General features: G+C 33.0%; 1 protein-coding gene across 5 annotated transcripts in view; it reads left to right on the top strand.

Annotated features, from left to right (window-relative positions):
• The window catches only part of LOC140441786 (uncharacterized protein F13E6.1), a 50,898-nt gene that overhangs the window by 12,966 nt on the left and 15,111 nt on the right, over nt 1-22,821 (top strand). For 2 of the 5 annotated variants that reach the window (XM_072532707.1, XM_072532703.1), the window contains exons 3-5: nt 7,313-7,372; nt 7,446-7,575; nt 19,254-19,277. In XM_072532707.1, the coding sequence (XP_072388808.1) occupies nt 7,313-7,372; nt 7,446-7,575; nt 19,254-19,277 (214 nt within the window). The remainder of the gene's footprint in view (nt 1-7,312; nt 7,373-7,445; nt 7,576-19,253; nt 19,278-22,821) is intronic. The other 3 variants (XM_072532705.1, XM_072532704.1, XM_072532706.1) reach the window with 3 other exon arrangements.

Raw genomic sequence — 22,821 nt, 5'->3', positions numbered from 1 at the left:
TCATTGTTGACATATTGTCTACTATCTATTATTTACTGTCCAAGTATCTCAGTAACAAGTGCATTGTCATTTATATTTGTAACAAAAACAATTCATGTGATAGATTTGTCTTAACTAAAGCTAGGTCACTCAAACTTGACTTAGCATTTTCCTGCTCGATTTTGCCAGGTTCGGATGTAAAAGCTACCCTTATTAGCCTCCATGCTTACATAATTTTTTGTAAAGAAGGGTCATTTTCCTTCTGCAGAAGTATTGGATAAATCCTGTCGGGATCCGGTGATTTATATGGCTTAAATGAGTTTATTGCCGATTTGATTTACCACTTCTTTTGCCACACGCCAGTTTAACCTAGAACCATAAGTCATGGTATCCAGTCTAGTCTGGCAGGTATCTAGTGGTATCAGTTTTGTTTCAGACCAAGGAAAGAGCACCCTAAAAAAGTCTTTCAGGGTCTCTTCATCATTCTGAGTGTATTCACACGACTCCTTTTGGAGCAAGGGAATACTTATCAGAGGGTTCTTTTGAGAAAACGTTATTGAACCTTGACATTTCTGCAGTCTGCTCTATCTCCTCGCAATGCCTTCTCCACGATTCCCTTTTGCTCTTCTCAGTTATATTCAGTCAAATTTCACCTGATTTTTTGGCGAAATTAAATTTTCGTCAAAAAACTTCTTTCCTTTGATTTGCAAGGTTATCATTTCACCAGGGTACTTTACTGTCGGAATTCCTTACTATCTCCGGATAGTTGTCTTCGAACGCTGACATGACAACCTCTTGAAATTGTTCGGCAGCCATGTCTAGGTCCAATGTATGTCTTAGTCAAGTATTGTAGTTTGTAACAAGACTTCTAGCAGTAAAAATTTAATTGAAGGATTGTATTTCTTATTTATTTAGTTTTATAGTGGATTTCTGCTTGAAATTTTTCTTTTTTTTTTTTCTAAATCGATATTGCATGGCTTCCTTAAACTTTGTGTGTTGGTGGGCGTTCTTGTATTGTGTTTCTGTTTTGCAAGTGTATTGTGTATGATTGAAGACGATCCGAAGAGAAACTCGGAGTTTCTTAATCCGATATTTTTGGTATATTCTTGTTGTTGACTTCTTCTTTTGTATTGGCGACTGGAATAGGATGAGAGGCGCTTTTTTGATTTTTCTCGTTTTGCTGTCTGTTTCTTTCATGATTATTGATGTATATTTCCATTATACTCTGTGATCATTGTCTCAGGCATGTTTGCATATCTGTGATATGTCGACGTTCCTGTTTTTAATGTATGTTTCATGCTCGTTTATCCTGACACTTAGTGATCTTGCGTTTTCTCCCATATAGAAATTGTTTCATTCACAGGGTATTTTATATCTCCCTTGTCTGTTGTTAGGTTTGGTTTTGGACAGGATAGATCTGAGAAACCTTGTGGAATTCCTTGTTAATAAATAACAATGTTAGTCAACTTTTTTTAAAACCTTTGGTCGCAGATTTTTCCAGGTCGCAATCCTTTTTTTCTTCTTTAAATACCTTTTCATTAGAGCAGGTGTTTTGGGCTCTGATTTGATTATTTGATATTGGATTTGATATATGGATTTGTATCCTCTTTTGTGATTAGCACATCCAGAAAAGGAAGTGGCTTATCCCATATAAATACAATATTTAACATAAAAAAATCCTGTGATTTTTGTTGTCAGATAATCTGCTCTAATCTAATCTAATAATCTAATCAATATTTTGTATATAGAACTAACTTGCTTATTGATCATAGTGAATGATCAGATAGCAATTATCATAAGATTCCTGTTGGAGTTTTATTAAATAAAAAAAAAGATCCGTTTCAGCGGCTTTTTTTGTATTATAATCAATTTTTTTGTGGATGATTTTGTTATGGTTACGATTTCTACTTCGTGCGTAAGCGTTAGTAGTATGCATGTATTAAAAGTTTTATTTTTTAAACTATTCCAATTAGCTTCGCTATCTTTGAATACATTTCTTAGCCTATTGTAACCCGCCCAGCCAAATTTACTTTCCTATAATATAGAATAGTGTAATATAGAACAGTATATTTTTATTAAAGATTCTGTATCTCATATTGTTTTAAAGTTTCTGAATCTGTAAAAAATGCTTTTCAATAATACATAGATTAGATTACGCTTGAAATAAGAGGGACTATTGAGGCATAACACTATTCTCGCAAATACACTATAGTACCACAATTATATCGAGGGAGTAATATTTTCAATGTAGACCTTTGCGGGTCTGAGAGGAAACGAAATCGACGAGTCATAGGCGTGCGGATATTACAAAAAAAGTAATAATATAATAATAGTTAAAAAATAATAATAAAAAGAAAACTAATCCTTGTTAAGTAAATATATATTTTTTGGAAAACCCCTTTATCCGTTTATATAAACAAACTTACCACTGATTCAAGGAATAAATTTAATTTCTATTGTCAAATGAGATTTAACACATTCGCGGCCAACCTACTTTTAGGTCTGTTCAGTCAAACTGATTGTGGTTATACATGAAAGAAACATGCCAAATCCACCATTTTTGGGAAGGAGTATTACGATTGAACAAGGATTATATAAAAATTGTTTTGGATAATGTCACACATGTGTGACACTGGTTTATAGTAATAAAAATTTGTACATAACCCAAGTTTCACAAATATGTGGCGTAAAAATTTTTAGCTACTACCTATAAAAAATCATTTATTTGTTTAACATTAACATAAATAAAAATTACTTCCAATACAAAATAAAACATAAGTTTAATTCTCTTTTCTGTGCCACTCAGCAAAACAGGGTGTAACACATCCCAATGGACTGTCCATCACTCCCCTTACATTCCTGACATGTGTACCAGGTGACAACCCTTTTTTTGCTTGCACTACACTGTCGACAGCTTTTCCGTTTATTTTCTTTTTTAAAGTTGTGTTCCGCAACAACTTTTTTTCTGCTTGGCCGTTCTGTTTGTCCCAATAAATGTTTGATCACTTCCTCTCTAAACTGAAGGTACGACATTCTTGTTTTCTTTGACGTGTTTCTATTTTTATTCAACAACCAGTTGCCATTCCACATGCAAATATCTACTAAGTGAAAGAAAACTTTCATGTACCATCCCAAAGATTTTCGTGGTGTACCATAATATGAAGTCATCTGGTCAATTCTGTCAATTCCCGACATAAAGCAATTGTAGTCACTTATCGGAACCATGCTTGTATGAAATAATTATTACATTTCTTTTATCTTTCTATTTTAATACTCTGATTGGACCTCTTCTTGCCATAGGACTTCTCGTTTCTTTAATTTTTTTTTGTAATAACACTCTTTGTGTTACTTTTTCTATTTTTTCTTAATATTCCACAAACGTAGATCTTCTTTTCATGTAAAAACTTGGCAAGCTCATAACTTGTAATAATTGTCTATGTATATAGTGTGCCCCTTCTCTAAATATTCAGTAATAAGCCTGTTAGCTACTTCAAACGGATGCTCATTTTCATGTACTACTGTCCCCTTGTGGCTGTAGATTAGGAAATTTAGTAAAAATCTATCAGAGCTAGTAATTTCATAAATGTTTATTCCATATTTACTAGTTTTTTTCAGCATATACTGTCGGAATATTAACCGCCCTCTCCCCAGTAAGAGAGCTTCGTCAAGACTTAAGTTCTGTCCTGGATAGTAAACTTTAGAGATATTATTTATAATATGACTAGTAACGTTTTTAATTTTGTGAAGTCGATCTTGAACTTCTACGTCTTCTGGCTTGTAAAAACAAATATTTTGAAGAATAGCTTCAAACTTTGATCTGGGCATAGTTTTTCCAAATATTGAAAAGTGATACTGTGCTCCAGTATAAACGTAAGGAGGGAATATTGAGTCGTCAATATTTATATCTATTCAGCGTCTTAAAAAGGATTTTTTTTTAAATTAGGGTTTTCTTTACGTGAAGCAGCTCTGTGGTTTGTCCACTCTACGATTTTTATCAAAAGCTCTTCATCAAATAGTAATGAAGAATATTGTATAGGTGTTTCGTCAACAGGAATTTCTACTTTTATATGTTCAGTAAATTAATGTATCTCAATATATTCCTCAACATCAAGCCAGTCCGCCCCATCATTTTCTTGTACCACATTTTCATTCACATCGTTCGCTTCGCCCTCATCATTACTCGACTCACCGCCATCATTGTTCGACTCACCCCCATCATTGCTAGTATCCTCAGTCTCTCTTCCAGAATGAGAAGGAGAATATTCACTTTCACTAGAATAAAATATTTCATCATTATGGTCCTCCTCGAATTTATATTCAATATTTTCGGTATCTCTGTACTCACTAACTTCCCTACTAGCCATCTCGGCCTCTAATTGAAGATCTAGTATACTTAGATGTCGTTTTGACATTGTTAATATGTCTAAAACAAATAATAAGGGATTACACCGTGTATAAATAAGTTACATAGTTATATTACCTTTCTAAATTATACACAATAACGACACTTTTCGTATTTGACGTTTGCATACGTGCTATAAATTTATAGGTTATTTCTTCTTTCTTTAAACGTCGAGATCACAACCCAGCCATAGCGTGTGAAAGAAGGATTGTTCAGGTGGACTGTGGTCAAATTTAGACCCACTATGATAAACCGTGGGAAAATTATTTTACATTTCATCACGTATGTTCGGTGTCACACATGTGTGTCGGCAGTTCTTACGAAAACTTCACCGCCACACATGTGTGACGGTTGGTCGTGAATGTGTTAATGACATGGGAATGGAAAAGGGTCGTCTAGTAACTTTTAGCACAGGTAAAACTGAAATACTTAAAACTGAAATATAAAAAAATGTTCAAATAAAAACTAACGTTATATTATCTAATCTAAGTAATCTATGTCGTCTTTAGATTCATCAGTAGTATCTTCGCCTAGATCCAACAACAAATGGTTCCATGGTAATTTCAATAAAGTTATCAAGGTTCCACATATTCTGCTCTTCTTTCACTACATGTTCGATACATTTTGTCCACACTGTGAGAGTCACATTTCCAACGGCACTATTCAGCTGATTTTTTACATCTATCGGGTCGTACATTTACATATAAATTCTATCGGGTTTAACTCACAATGGTATGGCGGCAATCGAACTAAATTACGCCACGTTCCCGCGGCATTTCATCTACTTCATATTTAATATTATCTTTATTACACCGTCTTAAGTTCAGTAACTCGATTTTCAAAATTGTTTCATTGAATTTAATATATTTTTTAGTAAGCTAATCCGCAATCTCGACTTTTCTCCATTTTGTGGTTGGTAACTGGTCTACACGTCGCTAGTGATATGGAGCATTATCCATAAAAATAACAAATCGTGGTTCGATTTTTAACAGAATATCTGAAAACCATTTTTCATAATGATCTGCAGCCATTTCCTCATGGTAAGCTCCAGTCTTTTTAGGAACAAATGCATTTAAACCTCCTTCAACAAATCGTCGCTATCAATATGGCTAATAATAAGGTGTTTTCTCTTTCCAGATTGGACTTTTAAACCTGTCGACAAACCACCTAAGATAACTTTCATTTATTTTTTACATTTTAATCTTACCAAATTTTTGTCACAGTATGTCCTTCATTTAACCATGTTTCATCTGTAAATATATTTTTTCCATCTCTTCGAAATTCTGCTATTTGTTTCAGATACTTCTGCCATAAAATGATTTCTTTTAATAAGGGTACTATTCCTCTTTCTCTTTAAATACCTAAAGTTCACGTAAAGTATGTAACAAAACATGTCTTGATATTTTTGGAATATTTTCATTATATTGAAGAGAATCCATTTTTTTATAGTTCGTAACTACTTTTTGAAATAAAATTCATGTACTGAAACCAATTTTATTGGTTTCCTTCCTCTTTTCTCAACCTTCAAAGTATTATTATAGTTTGTTTCATCGCCTGTTTTAATTACTCTGTAGCTTCTGAAACTTCTGTCAAAATACTACATAATGTAACTACATCGCTTAAATTCATATTTTGTTCTCTGGCTCGAAGTCCTTCAAACACATTTCCAATCATAGTTTTTTTATTGCGTGTTAAATTGTGACGTTTCTTTTTGATATACGGTTCACTGTGGCGAATTAAACAAACAATGAAGTATTACGAGAATTAATAATAATTAAATTAACATCAACTATATTTCCTTCGATAGCCCTGGCGAGATGAATGAACTTTAACTCATAGGTGCAAATAATCCTAAAATTTTAAATGGTTGCAATAAACAATCAAAACAATGTATATGTTCAGGTAAAACTAGGTATGGCTTACCGGTAATTGAAGTTGATTACCATGGTTTACACTATTTTACGAAAAAACGAACAAAACGAATTTAATATATATGTATTGGTTCACTTTCGGGTTGCTTCTGTTCCTCATTTCGGCGATCACGCTCTTGTGGTTCGCGAGATGCATTCTCCGAGCGGTACTATAGGAATCGTAGGGGTACAGGGAGGACAAATGTATCGATTAATTTACACAACCATATTTGAATTTAAACAGTTCACTATTACGACTTTCAATCATATTTATTAGTTGTCACCAAATTGAATTAACTAAATTACTGACAATTTACAAAAAGTAAACGTAAAAGCGCCTTTCACTAATAATACTACAAAAAATTCTGTTCTCTGCTGTCAATTCTGTTATGAAACTCCTGTCAGTGCGCTTATGAAACTGAATTACAAATAGCGTTGTTATACAACAATGGCGTTGTTGACAGTTATATCGCCTGAATCTGGGACGAAATTGTTAATCTCAGATATTATCTACCGTTAGAGAAAGATATAATCTACAATATTGCAGATAACTTCAAGTTGATTCATACACGCTGACAACTTTACATTTTTTCTAGAACACAAATCTTTGCCAAAACAAACGGTTTAAAAATAGACCAGTCAAATGATTGAAATCTATTTTATATAAAATTAGATCTCTTCTTTTAATCATATAAAATGAGATCTTAATGTTTAAGAGAATAAACAGATTCTGAAATAATCCTTTAATTTGTTTATTAAATAATAATTAAATTTTCTCCTTTTGTCGGAACAAAAATATTTTTTTTTCTAAAGGGTAAACGTCCAATTTTACTGACCTATAAAAAAAACATTAAAACGTGAGTCACTTGCTAAAATTGTAGTACTTTACTGTAGTATCTAAAAATATTCTTTAATTCCTATTTTTCTTGTGTATTGAGTGGCATGTATATTAGATTATATGCATTTATTTTATAGTTAATGCATGATTTTTATTCTTTATTTGTATTTATTTTGTTACTAGATACCAAACTGTAGAAACTAAAGTTGGTCAAGTAACTAAGGCTGTGACAGATGCTCCTATGTAAGTACGAGACTACAACTTGCATTGTGACTATAACTATACATCAAAGTATTCATATGATGTTTTATTACAGATATCAGAAAACGTCATCACTTATAGGAGGGATCACGGGAAACATTACTAATAAAATAGGACAAATGCGGCACTCAGAATCATTCAAATCTTTCGAGGAAAAGGTTGGATCTGCATATGAAAATGTTAAGGTAATGTATATATATTTACAACATTATCACGAATAATTATAAATAGTACATCGTTTCACAATATAAATTCAAATAAATAATAGTACGTCGTTTTGCGCTATTTATGCTTTTGATATATATTCTCTGACTTCATAACTAACATATGATAATAGTTCCCCCTTACTCCTCTGGAGCAGCATACCAGTCTACCAGTACCAGTTGCACACATACAATGTGCAAGTAAGGTATCAAAACCATAGATACGCTTTAATCGCATATTATTTAATTAAGCATTTTGAATATTTAAAAAAATATCTTTATATAGTATAATTGAAATAAATGGGCTACATAAATTATATAATATATGGTAATTTAGCCCATATATAGATCTGGTGACCGAGCGGGCCACCTCATCCACTTCGATTTGAGTAGTAAGTAGAGGTTTCATGGTTCAGATTTCGATGCAGACCAGAAAAACAACTTTAACAAAGTAGTTTAAAATTCAAAATGTATCTGCGATTTAAATTACAATATGGCGGTGGATTGTGTTGGCTTATGATTGAGTAGTCCGGTAAGATATTGTAACTTAGGGTTCTATATCATGCATTCCATTGATCTCTATCGAAATGCGTTGAGTCACTACAAAAAACATGTAAAATCACAAAAATATAGCCCATATAATATTTAAATAAATAACCTTATTTATTTCTACTTTTTCTTAGATATTTCTTCTTACCTTAATTATATTTTATCAGCATCAACTGATGTGTATGTTTATGTTTCGGTACTACCGTGTTTTTATTAACTTTTCCGTCTTTCCATGAGATTGTTGTATTGTTTTTCTCACGCCAGGCAAGTCACTTCTTGCTTCTGATACTTGGTCGTGAGACCTGTGTATCACAGTCTGATATTTCATTAAATAATTGTGTAAAGAATCCCTGTGCTCTAGTTTAATGCTAGTTTTTTATGCGAAGTCTCCTGGTGTAAGGTCAGATGTACAAAATATGCATGTTACAGTTTCAACTTTTAGTATAGATATACTCGTATATAGCTTGCATCAGCTAAAATTTAGTTGCTGAATATTTTGGATGTTCTTCGGTCTACATGATTTCCTCTTCAGAGTCCTGTGTGGAACTGATTGCTGCAAGCATTGGTTTATAGCATGCGTAAATTTCTTTTCATTCAACTGCATAAACATTATGAAGTTGGTAATAGAGTGCATTCTGTTTAGTCCTAGCTAGGATTGATTCTGTTTAGTTCTACCTAGGATTGGAGTCCATAATTGTCCAAATATCCATCCGGAGTAATTTATTTTGGTTTTCAAGACGTGCTAACGTCATTTTCTAATCCCGATTTTTGGTCTCTGGAAGATACGCCACCACACTTTTGAATTTAGGAAAATCTTCAACGTTTCTACTCGCTTCCTCTCTGAAATTTTTAAAATCTTTTATTGGCCCTAGTTTTAGTAGAGGACTGATAGACACAGTCCACTTCGTAGCCAGCGTCGTATCGTTACTCCCTCGAGAAGTAGTTAGAGGTCTCTGTTGAGGTATGATGACCTTGTTAGTGTCAGTAACCTGCTTACTTATGTTCTTGAGCATTCATCATTGAGCCCAGGATAAGCATGGCTGATTTACTTTAAGTTTTCGGTGTTTTCCATCGAATGATGGTTCCATCGAATTTAAAAAATATGAGGTGAAATCCTACAAATTAGTTACAAAATGCGCAAGTCCATTTTGACTTTATATGGCATAAGTCAGTTTAAAATATCCATAAACAAATTAATATACCGTTGCGTTTCGGAATATATAGACTTAACGAACATCTAAACTTTAACGTTCAAAACACATTGTTAATTTTTTACCCACAAGCTGAATCTGATTTTAATCGAAAGATGCTACAGCATTATATTAAAAAGTTTACTACGGGAAACCGTTTATTTATAACAGTTTTTTCAACAAGTACAAAATTTCATTTTTATTTAAACTACTAGCGGACCAACTCGACATCGAGTTTTTTAAATGAAATTTTTATTTTGCGAGAAAAATATACAATATATACAATGACCGGAAGTAAAAATATTTTTATCAATAACTCAAAAACTATAAATGATAATTTCGTGAACTTACATTTTTGAACTCTACGTTGAATTCTCTATTGATTTGACTAATAAAAACGAAACCGGAAGTCGACCTCAAAACCGGAATGCAATTTTTAGTTCATCAAATGTCGACATGGATATCATTTAGCAGTTAATTTTGCATGCTGATCACGAATCCGGTGTCAGATTTGCTCTATCTTGACGTTTTATGCGCGTTTCGGGTCACTTCCGGTGTCGGATCGCAGCCGGAAGTACATATTTAGATTCGTCTCGACGAGACCTTTCGATCCATATATAGATTGTGGGGTCTAAAACTTAAAGTAAATTTTAACTTCCGGTCATCTCAAAACCGGAAGTGAATTTTTGTACCAAAAGTATATCTTGACAATCTCATACGTAATACTAATAATATTCCGAAAAAATATTTTAATTATCTAATATGGTTTTTGAGTAAAGTGGTGGACAAGAAAAGGGCTTAGCGTTTTAGTATATAAGATTTTTTTGTTTATATTAACACTTTAACGACCAGGCTAATATAAGAAACCTTTACTGTTGGACCAGATACCTTTTATTTCAAAAACTGTTTTATTGATAGCTGTAGGCCAAATTAAATAATTTTTATATGACCATGTGCATCAAATTTGGATACGTTACTTTTTTATAGTAACAACATGAGTAGCAAAACAACATTTGTGACATAGATATGGTATGTACGTCGTGGATACCTTTTTAACATCTATTATGGCCTGTGCGCGTCCATATTTCATTCTAATATTCCTGATGAACATCTCCCACATTTTGTTAGATTTGTGAGACAATGGTCCGATTCTTTTGGTTCTGTTTTTTTGTCATTGATATCTAACTGAAGTAATGCCATTACCAATTGGTCACGAAACTGAGTTATTGACATTTTCTTCTTAGTTACTTCTGTGAATATTAGATGGGCGTTTACAACTGCTGCTTTTACAGCTTAGGCTATAAGTCACATTTATCGTAACAATATTATATTATGTTTGGTTTTTCGGCAAATATTAAAATTTTGTTTTTTTTATATATTCTAAATATTGTAGATGCATATGCTGCTTTCTGATCTGACACATCATTAAAGGATTTCGTTCTCTTATATTCTATTATAGTGGAGGGTTTTTTAATAGTGCCTCTTAATGTATATACATCTTGCATTTCTGGTACATCTTTAGTGGTCAAAATAATACATTTCTTTTATCCTTCCACTTGATTACGATTATATTTGTATTGCTCTGCATTGCTCTCATTTCGCTCTTTTTCAATGTAGCAGAAACCACATGTGACGAATTAGATTTCCGTTTGGAACGTAAAGTTCCGATTAAATGAGTATTAGCTGCATTCAGTTGCTGAGCTAAAGTAATGCTTGTGTAAAAATTGTCTGTCACCAACGTTCTACCACTATTTAATAGCGGTGCCATAACTTGCAACACTACATCCGTCGCAACACTTGTATTCCCTGGTCTAGTAGACTTTCCTCCATACAATTTTACTGCATGTGGATATACATATCCACCATCAGTACATAGTTTGAAAAATTTGAGTCCATGTTTATGTCGTTTACTGGGGATATACTGGCGGAATCCAAGTCTGCCGCGCAATGGTTTCATCGATTCATCTATACAAACATTTTTCTGTGGAACACACCATTTTTGGAATTTTGTGTTCATTAGTGTTATCAATGCACTTATTTTGTATAACTTATCATCTTTGTCGTAGTTCTGGTTATCAGCAGCATGAAGAAAATGGAGAATAGATTCGTATCTATTTCTGCTCATTTCACGTTGCGTACTAATGACATTTTTGTAGCAAGAGTTGTTGCTCTAGTAGTCTCGTAATGAGGGCTTTTTATCTAGACCCATCCAAATCGTCAGTCCAAAAAAACATTTTAACTCCGTAGAAGACAACCCTTTTCCATTAGCAGCCAAAGAGTGTGGTGTAATTTTTTCATCAACAATACCATCAATTATTTTTTGTTCCAAGTATTTGGTTGATTCCCCAATCAGTATATCTATAACATCTTAGTCAACAAATAAACAATAAAATTCAATTGGTGTAGTTAGTGTTGTTAGGTCTTCCCTGATAGTGGCATCTTGTACTGGGTTAAACGTAAATTTGTCTCGTTTATCCATATTAGGAGTGTTCCATATGAGATGTGGATTTGGTGTAGGAAGCAAAATGTCAGCTGAACCAGAGTTAAAACTATTGTTTGATTCTACACAACTGGACTCATCTTCTAACATAACCTCAACTTTATCATCACTACTTGTACAGGGAATTGGCTCTTGAATTTTTCTTGACATTTTGACCATTTTAGACTTACATAAGTTGAGCTTAGTGCATTTTCTTTTACATGTCTCATAGTTGCATTGTTACTATCATCAGACTCACCACTACTTTCCTCCAATTCATAATTTTCATCATCACTATCAAAAAAATCTCTATCTTCTAAAATCCGTTCTAGATCTTCTTGTGTTACACCTTTTTTCGGCATTATAAAGTCAATATTAAAACTTAAAACACTTAAACAACAACTACAGGCGTAATGTCAAAATATAAATATTTATATAACCTTAAAATTCAAGTTTCAGTCAAGTAAGTTGTATCCTGAGGCAAATAAGTTATGTCATATTTAAATGTAGCTGTGCATCTGATACTCATCTGATCTCATTACGTGTGCCCAAGTATGGTGCACATGCTCTGTGAGAAAATTTCACTGTGGCCGAATTTGGTGCACATGGTCGTTTAAGTGTTAAGCAGGTTTCCGTTGTAAACTTTGGTTAATGTTTTTACTGTAATGTTGCACCATCATATTCTTTCGATTAAAATAAGATTCAGATTGTGGGTAAAAAATAAACATTGTGTTTCAAACGTTAGACGTTCGTTAAGTCTTTATATCCCTAAACGCAACGATATATCAATTTGTTCATGTATATTTTAAACTGACTGTTGCAGTATAAAATAAAAATGGAAATTGAGCATTTTTAAACGACTTGACTTAAGCTTTTATCTTGTATTTTTTGTTTTTTTACATCTGATGTCCAACCCATTAAAAATTGACTCGAAAAACGATAAAATTGTTTTTTTTGGCTGTTTATTTGCAATTATCCTTAAAGTAAGCGTTTTACATAAAAATAATAAGAATAATTCATCTTGAAATAACCCAAATTACCAAAAAAAGAATTGTTATACATAAATAGATTACCATGAAAAATTTTCGGTAAACTTTTTAGCATAGCGTATTGGCATTATAATTATATCGATTAAAACACGTTTCAGCATGCGAGTATTAAGTCGACCTTTTTATTTGGAATTATTAATTTATTTGGGATTATTTATTTCCAAAGCAATACATAACAATATTATTTTTAGAAATAGTTAAATAGGATAATTCGTTTTTTTATAAAATCAATTATAAATAAATAATTTATGAAGTTTATTAAATAAATATATATTAATCATAAATATTTATGTTTTACAATAAAAATTACCTCAAATAAACAACAATTTTTTTTTATAACAAATTAGATGGTTTATTTAACAATTTAATTATTTAAATAATACATATTCGTAATGTACGCGAAAAGTGCATACAAATTAAAAAAAGAAACGTCGAAATCTATAAACAAAAACCAGAGATACAGTTAACAGCTCCTTCCCCCTCCACCAATCCTGCGAGTTTCAAAAGCAATTTATTTGGGATAAACAAATAAAATAACTTTTAAACAATTTGACCGATCGCTTTGAAATTGCGGTCATACTTTAGTCACTAAAAGTTTCAACATTTCGTAAAATATGACGATTGTAAGTTTATTTTTAAGAAAGTTATAAACATTTATATAAAACCTAAATTTCTGACTTATTTTGCAAAGTTCTAAGCAAGAAATAAGGATAAAATACTTGAAAAACGCCATTTTAAAGGTTATTATATGAGTTATAAGTTTATTACTCTTAGAGGGCTTTCAGACGAGGATACTGTATGCGAGATACAGAATTTGCGATGGCTGCTGTATCGTATTCACAGGCATGCTCGTCAGTATGAAAACAGTAACAGTGCAGTGCGGTTATAGTTTTAAATTATGGATGTAGAAGAGTGTATTATGCTGTGGTACATATTAAATAAAGAGAAAAAGAAACTGAAAAGACGACGTAATTTGTGGGTTCATCCTATTGTAGAATTAAGAGAAACCAAGGGAACGTATAATTTTGTATCAAGATTTATTGCAAGATCCATCGAAGTTTTTTAATTATTTTCGAATGTCTGTGGAGTCGTTTGAAGAACTACATAAAATTTTGGAAATTCAATTGAGTAAAAAACACAACTATGCGTAAAAGTATTTCATCAAAAGAACAGCTTTCTATGACTTTAAGTTAAAGTTAAAGTCTATGACTTAAATTTAAAATCTGTATGTACTTATCTCCAATTTGTAAATTGTTTACCTCGCCCTAAATAAAAAATGACCATATTCCTTTCACAATAATGTAGTTTTATATTCGTTAAATAATCAAAATTTCAATTAGCAAACTTTTAAAACTAAACTGTATACGTATGAAACAAAATACCTATGTATTTATAATAAAAACATGTTTATTTCTTACCGTATTCATTTTGCTGTACTGCAGTCATGGCCTTAAAATTGTCGCACATTTGCTTAGAAATTTCGACCCAGCACTGCTGCTTTTTATTTCTATTGCAGTAATCTGGCGATGCTGTATCCCATAGACAGGGATTTGATTGTACCAAACAAATAAATTTGTCATTATCAAATACAGCAGGCGCCATTATTTAACTATATTCAGAAAACACCTTTCTTTCGTTTCTCATTCACAATTATTCGACAGAAAATCGCGCGTCTATGGAATGTGGTGCAAAAGTATTTGTGTCTGAAAGCGTTCATTTAACGTAATGTTTCTTCTGTATCTGGCATACGCATTCAGTCGTCGGCGACAGGAAGGTCCGAGATACTGAATTCGGTATCTCGCATACTGTATCCGTCGCGCGTCCCGTGTGAAAAGCTCCATTTGAGTCTATGTAATATCTGCGTCTCGGATACGCGTATCTCGGATACAGTATCCTCGTCTGAAAGGCCTCTTAAATTTGTTTTAAATGCTTCACTTTTTAAAATTCACGGTAAAATTTACCGCTTTTTGACCGTAATTTATTAATAATTAAGTCCAAAAAATCGATTTAAGGAAACGTATAGGTTTTTGTTACAGAGGTCCACACCACTCAAAACAACTGTCGTTTCCCTGACCGATTATGTGTCACAAACAGGGAACTTTTGTTATTTCCCTGCCCTATATTGCCATATTTATATTTCTTTACTATGATAAAATTATATAAATAGTGGAATTACAGGTTTTATAATATAAATTATATTATTATTCACATAGTATGTTGAACTATATAAATACTGACCTCGATAGTAATTTTGTTTGTTGAATAAGTCCACAAACTGTCTTTTAAAGTAGATATTTTGCTTTATTATATAAAATATTAATATCATAATATTGTAGTGAAAGGTCTAATGTAATTATATATAGTGTATACATTAGAAAATATTACGATTGCTATATACTTTGCAACAATATACAGTGAACAATTTGTTATCACTTCATTGCACAAATAGTTCATTTCGAATTGTTTCATTAGTCAGGATCTTTATATTTCATGTTATGGTTTTACCGGTTATAAAAATAAATATGTATTTTGTATTTTTATAATAACATACACATATTTCAGTGGTCTCTGTGGAAGTTTCTAGCACAGAAATTTACTGTACAAAAAATCAAAAAACTTTCAAAACACCAGTAAATGAACAGCAGAATCTAATGAATAAACAACACATCCAGTAAATGAACACAATATCTTCTTTTCCATCTTCAGTCGAATGAGTCCAGCTTTCTGATTTGCTTTCATACAAAGTTTCCGTAAATTCTTGAGACTGAATATATTTAAATTTGGTAGTTTCTTCACCTAGACTTATTTTGCTAAACTCAGATTCATTGATTTGAATTTCTTTATCTTCTATTTCACTCTCCTGTGCTTGAATTGTGCGAGTGTTTTGTGAATTGTTAGCAATAAATTCTGTTACCCGTTTTATTCCTATATCATTGTTTGTACCAAAATAGGTAATGTCATCGAATTGGATAGGTAAATGGTCTATAACTGATTCCGTTAAATTCTGTTTCCTATTTTATTTGTACAAAATTTGTATACAGTGCGAATGTCACTTGTTTCATCGTTACATTGACCATTAAAAAAAAATTTTAAAGCTTTATGGGTGCTAATGAAATCCTGATTGGATGGTTCCTCGGCTGGTTCTAATTCATTAGTGTTTATGTTTACCTCTTTTCTAAATATTTCGTTTTTCTGAATGATATAAGTTTGGTGTAGTCGACGGCGTTGGGGTCTAACGGATATAAACCGCAGCGTCTGAAGCCAGTCCTTATTTTTTCTGCTTTTATTGATTGTTCAAATGCTCTTTGAAATAATGGGGCAAATGTCACTTTTGTAATATATTTGTTAGTGGCTTGCTTATGTTCTCGTATAATTATTTTCCAAGCAGTTTTAAGCGGCTTGAACATGGCGACGTCGCAAGGTTGCAATACGTGAGTTGCATTCGGTGGTAGACAATACACGAGTAGTTGCTTTTCCCTACAAAATTCGTATAATTCGACACTAATGTGAGATTTATCTATGAAGAAATTACTAGGCATAGACATAGCCACATCTCTCGGAAGTCAAGTATATGGTACAATTACTAGTGGATGGACAGAAACTCCGGATGCTGAAAAAATACAGAGCACAGTAATACTCTCCTTTTCAGGGCCACTACTTATGTTGTAGAAATCTTTGAAACCCTTTGGTCGTAAGAGCTTGCCTGTCTTAGGACAAAACTGTACACCGGTTTTGTCAGCATTATAAATTCTTGTTGGTTCTGAAATAAGGTCTTCACAGCCCTCATTATGAAGGTAATCTTTTAGACCGTCAAACCAATTTCTTATAGACAACCACTTTTTTCCTGGTTTACCGTCAGTAAAACTAGTGATTCTGTTAGTCTCTTAAAATAAACTTGCCTGCATTTTGTACCTCTTCCAGATGCAGGGGAAAACCAAGTTTCGCTTTTGCAATTATCCAGTCCTATAGTCTTTTTTTCCTCGTCTTCCGTAAGTGTAGCTTTGGGTCCCGTTTTACGAATTAGTGTGGTAATATCTCTTATTTTGTTATTCAAAGTTGCTTTTGGTATTCCAAATTTTATAGAGGCTGCGTTTTGGGACAAAGTACCCGTTCTAATTTCATTAAGAGCGAGTTGTAACTGGTTTTCTGAATATCTAAATATTTGGTAGGGTTTCTTTGCTGATGACTTTGTTGGTGATATTGAACTTTTAGGGTAGCTTTAGAAATACTTTATTTCTTGGCTCCTCCATTTTGGCTAAGACTACCACTTCGAATTTCTTTAATAGCGGAGGTTAACTGGTCCTCAGAATATTTTCGTTTGCCCATCTATGGAAAAAAATCAAATTAGGAAGAAAAAACAGTAAATACCAGTTGTTCATTCACTGGGACAAGTTTGAAATCCATGGCACCAATAAATGAACGAGGGGTAAACCCCCGTTCATTTACTGGTTACGAATGTTAGATGTATTATAGAGGTATACAGTATCATTCAAAGGTAACCACTTGATGTTTTGGAACACAAATTCACGCAATATTCAAAATTGACTGAGGGTCCTAGTAAATTAACAACCGTTCATTTATTGGAATTCACAAAAATATTAAGCTCCAGTGAATCAACACCCAAAAATACGGTAAACTAACCTACAAAATGTAATATGCAAATTTACACTACTTACAACTACTAAACACTATAATAGACACGCCTTTAACAATAGCAATAACTAAAATCTAGAAAATTTCACAGTGGTTTGTAGTACGTACCTTATTAGCCAGTGTTCATACCACGCCGTTCCGTATGCCCAGTAACAGTACGCCATTATAGTTTCTAATAATCACGTGCCAGGTTTAAGCCAATCAATGTACGTCATAGTATCCATAAAGCTTATTTTAACATAATATATATTCCGAATTTTAAGAATTTAATATTTCTGTGTTCATGTTTATTCATTGGTGCGTATCTATTTACTGGTACCTTTACCCTACTTACGATACGTAAAAATATCAGATAACAGTTATTGAAAAAAGAAATAAATAAAACTGGCTCTTTTAGAGTTGCTTGTATTAACAGTTATAGAAAAAAAAACTTGTCCTTTTGAGTTGCTTGTATCTTTTATTAATATTAAGAGGATGAGTTGATATCTAGTTAGCCTAGATCGGTTGCGTGAATAATGAAAATGTTGCTTTATAATAGTATCGAACTAATTAAAAGTATCAATATAAAGTTTTAAATCAAATTTAAAAAATAGGATGCCAACCGAAATTGTAAAAATTGGAGTATCGAGTCATCATCCAATACCTGCATTTGAAGGTAGCACTTTTACGAAAATATGTACCTTTGGCGATCAATGTCCTTAATATGCGACTGTGAAAAATATATACATATTTTCCACTGAACATGACGACTGGTCGGGAATGCTAGTTTCTGTATCCACCCCCGTAAATACCGATGCAGTTTATGATATGATTTTATCAAATCGTCTAATTGGGCCAAAACGAATATCTGGGCACTTATAAATACAAGTCTGAAGAGAGAATTATTTCACGAAAGGTAACAATCCGAAGTGAGTACTTTGCTGTTGAGTCGTTATTGTCGAAATAAGTAAAAGTCCGGAAAGAACAATCAAAGTTTCAACTCTCTCTCGGTATTCCTACGGATTGAGAAAAATAATATCGATTGCACATCGAGACTGGAGAAACCAAAATCTCTGTTTAACAATCGAGTTGCCTTCTGAGCATAGAGTACTCCTGAAGTTATGTAAGATATATATTTAAATGTACGAAATTTCAAACTACTATTGCCAAATGCGAGTTTAGCTATATTGTATAGTATGTTCTCCTTTTCTTCGTATTTCTGACGCCTCATTTTTCAAACTTAATTATGCTGTATAGATAGTTGTTATTCAAATCAAACAGGAAGTTATTTTTTTAATTCAGTCAGTTTATCTCACAAAAAATCGACGAGGCAGACTTTTGTTATAGTGAGCCATTAAACATTGCAAATTTGTTTTTTTCTTTCTCGGCTTCTAATGTCACATAGTTATAGTATGGTCTATACAAAATATTAAAAATTCATAAGTGTTACAAGATTGTGTAACTCGTAAATTGAGCCACTACTTGTTGCTACTATCTAGTAATAATTTGTTCAATTTACCAAATTTTTAGTTTAAAATTGCATGTATGTCATTGTGTGAGCTTATATCATTAAAAAACTGTTCGTTGTATTGCAAATTGCCCTTTAAAAATAATCATATTGCACGAAATATATGCCGACATCAATGAATTGTATTAACCACATAGATCATTTTTATTATTTCGTAAAAGGTGATCCATTTGTGCCTAGCCAACCAAGTAATGTCTATACACTAACTAATTGTGATATTGTTTTTGTTTTAGGGGAATGTAGTGAATTTTTATGAGGTTGGTATATTTTGACTTAATGTGCAATGTTGTGGCTGTGACTACTAATGCAACTAAAAAAATTAATCAATGTTGTCTGCGTCAATCTGCTTTATATGTTCAAATGGGTTAAATGTTTTATAGAGCTTTTGATTTATGGCGTTAATCTTTTTTCAATCCAGTGTTAAAATGATCTTGGAATAGAGATCTTCTTATAACTAGAAGATACCGATCATTGTCGATTGGGCCTCGTAAACCTTTCCACATTGTTACCTGAGGTATCTTTTGTATATATGCTAAATCTATGTTTTTGGCATTTGAATAGGATATAGCACCTGCTGCTGATCGCCTTTTAAGTAGAAGCCTATTTATCCATGAAAGTTATCTGTAAACCGGTCGTATTACAACCAGTTGGCTTATTGTACATCTTCCATTCCGTCATGATACCCATTCTATTCTAGAACCCTGCACCAGCTTGTGTAGGTCTAGAGGATGGCTAAAATATGTTTTTGGAGTCACTAGGTAGTCTCCAAAAAGTGTTGAGTCAATCATATCTTGCGTGACTAGGCAGTCATGCAAGATATGATTGACTGTTTCATGTTCTCTATTACAGAGTGTTTGCAGCTCTCCACGAAACGGTCACATCATGTGCAAGTATCGCTGGACTGGCTCATGTCCAGTAAAGAATCCTGTTATGACTCTGAACTGATTCCTGCTTGTTCTCAGGCAGGAAAATACTTCAGCCCTATTAGCAAATGTCCGTTCAATATTTATTTTGCCATGTGTTTGACCGGGTATGTTGTCTCAGTGAGAGTTACATTTCCGGTGGGCTAAAATGACCAGGTCATCCGCATAGTCCAGGACATGATGTCTGTCGTTGTTGAGTCTAGCTGTCACCCCATCCATGACCGCATTCCACAAGAGAGTAGGTAGAACTTCCCTCTTCGTTAAAATGAATTAATCCAAGGCGCCAATTGCATCTTTAATCCTGTTTCAAGTACCTAGTGTCGATGCACACTAGCCCAGGGAGACCGACGGCTTTACGTGCCCTCCAAAACACAGTGAACTGCTCGTATCATTTTTTAAAATGAAAATATTGTTATTGGTGCCGACATTATGTCGGCGACTGTGACGCTGTTTCCAGTAACTTAGTGTATATCACACGGCTTCTCATCATTCAGTATATCCATATTCAGTTTGTTTCGTCTATTACTTTTAGACCAATCATCCTTGTGATTGCTTCATAGGTTAAATGCTCCCTTATATCGAGAAATGCACCCAACATCACCTCTTGGGTTTCCAGAACGTACTACACTCCCTGTACCTGTACGAGATGGTTCAGTGCCGTTTCCGGAAAGAGTTGTTCCGGAAACGGCACATGATTTGGGAATAAAAACCATTGATATGAGTCTCCATGCTTTTAGTATGTACCCCAATTCCAAACTAGCCTGTACATACATATTTTTTTTTGCAGAATGTAATTTTCCTTCTGTAGAAATATTGGATACATCCCGTCCGGACCCGGTGATTTATATGGCTCAAATAAGTTTATTGCCCATTTGATTTTGTCCTGGTTTACCACTTCTTTTGCCACACGCCAGTTTTCCCTAAACCATAAGTCATGGTTTCCAGTCCTGCCCATTGCCATGTGTCTAATGTTATTAGTTTTGTTTTGGACACAGGAAAGCGCACCCTGAAAAATTTTTTCAGGGTCCCTTTACTATTTTCTTTACATTCTTAATCTATTATAGGGAATACTTATCTGTGGGTCCTTTGAAAGAACTTTATGGAGCCTTGACATTTTTGCAGTATGTTCTATCTCCTCGTAATACCTTCACGATTTTCTTTTTGTCTTTCGTTCTTTATTATGTTTAGAACGTTCTCTTAGCGATAGTAAGTTCTGCCGAAGTTGCCTTACTATCCTGGAGGTTCACCTGAGAACTCTGATTGGAGCCATCGAGGCCTCTGATACTTGAAGATAACCCTTTTAATTCTGTAATAAGTCTTGAAATGTGTAGTCCTCAATGCTTTGTAGGAGACGTCGTCGATCGTGTAGACTAGCATTTGCACGTCCTCCTCGTTCTTCCAATTTTCAACAACCAGTCTTCTGTCTTAAGGTCCAGATTTTGTTTCCTTAGATGGGTCCTTATAATTGCTTTCTCGGGGACGCTGGTGAGGAACATTTGGCGTTTGAGTATAATATTACGATCGCTTGTATAAAAAAAAACAATTGAAAGAACTGGTATGAGAAAGTTCCACAAATAATAGGTAGTAGATAACAATAACCGATCAATACTCGAAAACAATGAAGTTGATAAGCATTGGAATTAATACATAGAACTGTTTGCACAGCAAATTTCTAGATATTTCAACAAAGAACCTATAGAAGAAGCACCTGATATAGCAACTTAAAGTCACCATAACAATTAAAAATAGCACGGGTACAAACATATATATTGAAACTAGTGAACGAAGGAAAGGTTCCGATGTTAACGAGACTGTTCAAGGAAATCTAAAAATTCGGTAATATTACACAAGATTTGTCGAACCTGCAATGGTTGTCACTTTTTAAACTTGGCTGGCTGTTTCTTTATAGATGTCTGGGTGGCTTGTAATATCGACGCCAAATAATTGAAAGACGATTTGGTTTATTATTTTTCCTTCGTTTGTACCTGATTGATTCTTTGAATATACTTTTATATTCCGTTTCATCTGTTGATGTTGTCATTTTGAATTCTTTTGCTATTTTGTAAAATATGTATAGTATGCCCTGTAGATCACCTTCACTACTCGGCAGCAATACAGCATAGTGTACGTAGACTGTGATGTTGTATATCTACTTCCATTTTATACTCAGTCAGTGGTTTTACAATCTATATATATATATATATATATATATATATATATATATATATATATATATATATATATATATATATATATATATATATATATATATATATTAGTCTGTCCATTACCAAGTTATACATTAACGGACTTTGTCTCCTTGTATTATTCCTGTACTTATTGGTATTCCTTTAATTAACTTACTATCTGCTTTGATTTTAGTTTAACAGTAAGAATTATTAGTCTTTAGTCCCTATCATTTTGGGAGATTCATTTTTCTCTTTAACTATATTTAATACGTCGCAAAAATGTATCTTATCACATGCTTTGGTTAGATCCACGAAGCATATAATGTATTGTTATGAATTTTGAAGTATATTTCATAGAGTACATTCGACAAACTGATACCTCTGTAGTGGTAAAATTATCTGATCTTAATTAGCAAATTTTAATTATAACTGACATTGCAGTTGCCGTTATCTTAAAATATATCGAAAAGACACACTTTAAGATAATTGCCCTTAGGTACTAATGCAGATAACTACTAATTAAATAGCAACTGTTATATAATTTGCATGTGAACATGTACTAACCTTTCCAACTAATTATCATTTCCCGTAAGTATTATAACAAAATAGGCTGCAATTATTGCGCTTTATATAATGAAAGAAACATGGCAAGTACTCTGCTCTGTTAAGGTACTAGGCAGTACGTGCAA

This window comes from Diabrotica undecimpunctata, chromosome 5 (assembly GCF_040954645.1).
Source record: "Diabrotica undecimpunctata isolate CICGRU chromosome 5, icDiaUnde3, whole genome shotgun sequence".
Taxonomy (NCBI): Eukaryota; Metazoa; Arthropoda; class Insecta; order Coleoptera; family Chrysomelidae; genus Diabrotica; species Diabrotica undecimpunctata.
The sequence above is the reverse complement of the archived record's forward strand: the minus strand, read 5'-3'. Positions and strand labels throughout refer to the sequence as shown.